General features: G+C 44.4%; 2 protein-coding genes across 2 annotated transcripts in view; one reads left to right on the forward strand and one right to left on the reverse strand.

The window, feature by feature from the left end:
* EAH_00036070 (acetyltransferase domain-containing protein, putative) overlaps nt 1-1,481 on the reverse strand; it is a gene marked incomplete at both ends in the record, with an annotated part of 1,854 nt that extends 373 nt beyond the window's left edge. Inside the window, 3 exons of the mRNA XM_013392077.1 lie at nt 1-203; nt 446-546; nt 995-1,481. The exon at nt 1-203 is cut by the window's left edge and continues 373 nt beyond it. Of these exons, the coding sequence (XP_013247531.1) occupies nt 1-203; nt 446-546; nt 995-1,481 (791 nt within the window). The remainder of the gene's footprint in view (nt 204-445; nt 547-994) is intronic.
* A 3,171-nt stretch (nt 1,482-4,652) lies between these two features.
* The window catches only part of EAH_00036080 (exonuclease domain-containing protein, putative), a gene marked incomplete at both ends in the record, with an annotated part of 2,460 nt that continues 2,112 nt past the window's right edge, over nt 4,653-5,000 (forward strand). The window contains one exon of the mRNA XM_013392078.1: nt 4,653-5,000. This exon is cut by the window's right edge and continues 76 nt beyond it. Within this exon, the coding sequence (XP_013247532.1) occupies nt 4,653-5,000 (348 nt within the window).

The raw sequence follows: 5,000 nt of genomic DNA on the forward strand, positions 1-5,000 counted from the left end.
GCTGCTGCTGCAGTTCCTGCTGCTGTTGCTGCTGCTGCTGCAGTTCCTGCTGCTGTTGCTGCTGCTGCTGCTGGGGGTAGTTCAACAAGTTTATTTGCTGCTGCATGCAGTCTTAAATGCTTCATATCTTTATTTAATTTACGAGTGAAGACTTCCAACATAAACAGCAAACGACGGCCAATAGAACGAGATCGATACGCCTCCTGCGCGCAAACCCTAAACCCTAAACCCTAAAGCCTAAACCCTAAACCCTAAACACTAAACCCTAAAGCCTTGGGTGTAGTAAGCGTTGAAGCTAAACCCTAAATTCTAAATCTAAAAGCTTTGTCTTGCCTTTGAAAAATGAACAGTAATAAACCCTAAACCCTAAACCCTCAGCGTTATTACTCCCCATCGACCCGAGACCCTTGCTCCTAAACCCTAAACCCTAAACCCTAAACCCTACTTTGATTTGAAGTTCATACAGATACACCACAGGCTGTCCCTCTTCTACCTCAAGCCGAAAGTGAAGAAATGCGACGAGAGGATCCTTCGCCGCCTCCACAACTGCGCACAAACCCTAAACCCTAAACCCTAAAACCCTAAACCCTAAAACCCTAAACCCTAAACCGTAAACCCTAGAACACCAAACCCTAGACCCCTACGCCCTAATCCCTAGACTCCAAAAGCAAAACCCTAAACCCTAAATCCTAAACCCAAGACCCCAAACCCTAAACCCTAAACCCTAAACCCTAAACCCTAAACCCTAAACCCTTACGTGTTTGTTTGGAGGAGTTGAATACCATCCAGAAGTGCGCGTGTTTATTATTTAACTCGTTTTTTTTTGTATCATCATCCCAGCCTTTATTTAGAAATTTACTTTTATTGTACATGTCTTGCATATTCTCCTTCGTTAATATAAATAACTCATTTAATAAACAAACCCCAAACCCTAAACCCTCATCTTTAACCCCAATCAACTCTTCATAACTACGCTCAAATACCACAAACTCACTACCAACTGGGGGGCCCCCTATACCCCTAATGGGGGCCCCCTCTACGGGGCCCCCCCCCTTGGGGGCCCCTTCTATTGGGGCCCCCCCTTTGGGGGCCCCCTCTATGGAGGCCCCCTCTATGGGGGCCCCTCCCTTGGGGGCCCCTTCTATGGGGGCCCCCCCTTTGGGGGCCCCTTCTATGGGGGCCCCCCCTGTGGGGGCCCCCCCTTTAGGGGCCCCATCTATGGGGGCCCCACCTTTGGGGGCCCCCTCTGTGGGGCCCCCCTCTGTGGGGGCCCCGTCTTTTGGTTTGTTTTGTTTGAGTGTAAATGAAGCGAAGGCTGTAGGTAGGAGAGGGAGTCTTTTGAGGGTTTGTTGTATCGTTTGAACTGCTGCTAGATTTTCAGCTGTTTTAATTAGTTTTTTAATTTTTTTAGGGTTTAGTTTTAATGATATATCGGAAGGAGGGGCAATAGCCCCCGAAGCCCCCCGAGGACGCGCCGGCATCCGCGCTAGGGTTTAGGGTTTAGGGTTTAGTGTTTAGGGTTTAGGGTTTAGGGTTTAGGGTTTAGGGGGTGAAATAAGAGATAATAAAAAAAAGAAAAATCTGATAATATAGTATGCACACAAACCCCAAACCCTAAACCCTATACCCTAAACCCTAAACCCCCCAAACAAACACAGCCCCAACCTTGTCTGCATTCAAAACAGTAAACTTTAAGGGTTTAGGGTTTAGGGTTTAGGGTTTAGAGGTTAGTCGATAAGAACGTACTTTCATCAAACAGGTAGTAAACCTTAAACCCTAGTAAACTCTAAACCCTAGTAAACCCTAAACCCTAGTAAACCCCTAAACCCTAGTAAACCCTAAACCCTAAACCCTATTCCAGTACCTAAACACTAAGCTTAAACCTCCTTATCTCTTAACATCTGATATGCTTAAAACCCTAATCTTCACTAAACCCTAAACCCTAATAAATCGTGAACAGTAATAAACCCTAAACCCTAATAAGTTGACAACCCTAGTAAACCCTAAACCCCAATAAGTTGTTAACCCTAAACCCTAAACCCTAATAACTCTCAAACCGTAATGAATCATTAGGCCGAGCAGTAAACCCTTACGCCAAACCCTAGTCAAACTCTAACCCTAAACCCTAAACCCTAAACCCTAACAACAAGCCCTATCCCTCCTTTTATTATTAACTCTACACCCTAAAAGCTCTCTAGAAATTAGTAAACCCTCAACCCTAATACAACTCTCTAAACCCTAATACAACTCTCTAAACCCTAATAATACACTCTAAACCCCCACTTTAGTGTTGGTCTCTAAACCCTAATACAACTCCCTAAACCCTAAACCCTAAACCCTAAACCCTAAGCCCTAATTGAATGATCTAGACCTTAATTTAATAATCCAACCCCCCATTTAACCCTCTAAACCCTAAACCCTAATTAAATTATCTAAACCCTACGGTAATAATCTAAACCCTTATACAACTCTCTAAACCCTAATTCAACTCTCTAAACCCTAATTCAACTCTCTAAACCCTAAACCCTAATTTGATGTTTGTCTTTGATTATCCTTCATGATGTATTTTATTTATTTGTTTTGTTTGTTTTGTTTATTTGCTCATTTTTTGTTTAATTTGTTTTGTTTGTTTGTTTGTTTTTGTTTAATTTGTTTTGTTTGTTTGTTTTATTTATTTTATTTATTTGTTTTGTTTGTTTGTTTGTTTTGTTTAATTTGTTTTAATTTGTTTTGTTAGTCTTGACTATTTATTTGTTTTGTTTGTTTGTTTTGTTTAATTCATTTTGTTAGTTTTGTTTAATTTGTTTATTTGTTTTGTTTGTTTTGTTTGTTTGTTTATTTTGTTTGTTTTGTTTGTTCATTTGCTTGCTTTGTTTGTTTGATTGTCTGTATAATATTTGTATAATTACTACATTTGAACGGGTACCCTGATTTACTGCTGCTGCTGCTGCTGTTGCTGCTGCTGCTGCTGCTACTGCCGCTACTCCTGGTGCTGCTGTTGTTGCTTCTTCTGGTGCTGCCGCTGCTGCCCTTGCTCTTGCTGCTGCTGTTGCTGCTTCTGCTGCTTCTGCTCCTGCTGTTGCTGCAGATAGTGCTGCACCTGCTAGTGCTGCTGCTGCTGCTGCTGCTACCGTAGCTTGCCCTTCTGCTGCTAGTGCTACTGCTGCTGCTGCTGCTGCTGCTGCTAGTGCTGCTGCTGCTGCTGCTAGTGCTGCTGCTGCTGCTGCTGCTGCAACTAGTGCTGCTGTTGCAACTAGTGCTGCTGCTGCTGCTGCTGATGCCTGCGCATGCATAAATGTGAATAACTCGTTTTGAATAGAAGATTGAGGGTTTAGACACTGAGGGTTTTGAAGTGAAGGGCTTGGCTTTCCAAACCCTAAACCCTAAACCCTAAACCCTTGAATGCTGTCTCTTCTGTAGCAGCGCCCGTTGGGGTTAAGGGTTTAGGGTTTAGGGTTTAGGGTTTGAATTTTGAACTCGGCAAGCGACATTTGGGCTAAAAACATAGTCAGTGTTTACTGCGTTTGGCTTAGGGTTTAGGGTTTAGGGTTTAGGGATTAGGGTTTTAGGGTTTAGGGTTTAAGGGTTAGGGTTTAGGGCTTAGTGTCCTACAATTCAGGGTTTAGGGTTTATGAATGAGGGTTTTAATGCTGTTTTTCGCATCTCTACTCTATAGAGAGGCCTAAACCCTAAACCCTAAACCCTAAACCCTAAATCCGCGAGAAGACCGATATCTCCGTTTAGGGTTTAGGGTTTAGGGCTTGGGGTTTTAGGGTTTATTGAAATATATTTGTTCAGAAATAAATACAATCTAAATAAAAAAGGAATATAAAACTCTAAACCCTAAACCCTAAACCCTAAACCCCTTGCAGGCATCTAAAGTAGAGGGGAGACGAACTCGAAACCCGAAGCCCTCGAAGCCCTAAACCCTAAACCCTAAACCCTAAACCCTAAACCCTAAACCCTTGGAAAGTAGCAGGACATCCTCATTTTAGAGAAGTTAAGAGAGAGTTTAGAGTTTGGGGTTTTGGAAAAGCTTCATTTTATTTTTTTTAGGGTTTAGGGTTTAGTATCCGTAAACCCTAAACCCTAAACCCTAAACCCTAAATCGGTAGGTTTGCTGTATTTCAGAGGAATTCACATCACAGGCCTGCAGATATAGAACATTAAACATCATAAAACCCTAAACCCTAAACCCCAAACCCTAAACCCTAATCCCACACTACCCAAAACCCTAGCCTGAGTTCCTATGGCTTTGCTGGATCGCCTTCTAGGGTTTAGGGTTTAGGGTTTAGGGTTTAGAGTGTCTGGGTCCCTTCTTGAGGCGAAAAGCAGCAGCTATAATAGTAGTGGGTACAGCCACAACAGCAGCAGCAGCAGCAACAGCAACAGCAGCAGCAGTAACAACAACCACTGCAGCAGCTGCTGCTGAGACACCAACAGCAGAAGCAGCAGCAGCAGCAGCAGCATAAACAACAGCAGCCGCAAGGACAACAGCAGCAGCAACCTCCACAGCAACAACAGCAGCAGCAACAACAACAACATCAACAGCAGCAGCATTAGCACCAGCAGCAGCAGCAGCAGCAGCAGCAGCAACAATGGGGGGCATCAAGAGGCGCCGGGGTATAAATTCTGTTTTTTCTGTAATAAAGATGCATTCAAATTCTAATGGGCCGGCAGCAGCATCAGCAGCAGCAGCAGCAACAGCAGCAACAGCAGAAGGGGCAGCAGCAGCAGCAGCAGAAGCACCAGCAGCAGCAGGAAAAGCAGCAGCAGCGGGGAAAGCAGCAGCAGCAGCAGGAAGAACTCCAGGAGCAGCAAAAGGAGCAGCAGCAGCAGCAGGAAAAACAGCAGCAGCAGCAAAATCACCAGCAGCAGGAAAAGCAGCAGTAGCAGTACCAGCAGCAGCAACAGCAGGAAGGACAGCAGCAGCACCAAAACCAGCAGCAGCAGCAGCAGCAAGAACAGCAGCAGCAGCAAAAACAGCAGCAGCACCATCA

The sequence above is a fragment of the Eimeria acervulina genome, genomic scaffold (genome assembly GCF_000499425.1).
Source record: "Eimeria acervulina Houghton genomic scaffold, Eah_scaff386, whole genome shotgun sequence".
Classification (NCBI taxonomy): domain Eukaryota; phylum Apicomplexa; class Conoidasida; order Eucoccidiorida; family Eimeriidae; genus Eimeria; species Eimeria acervulina.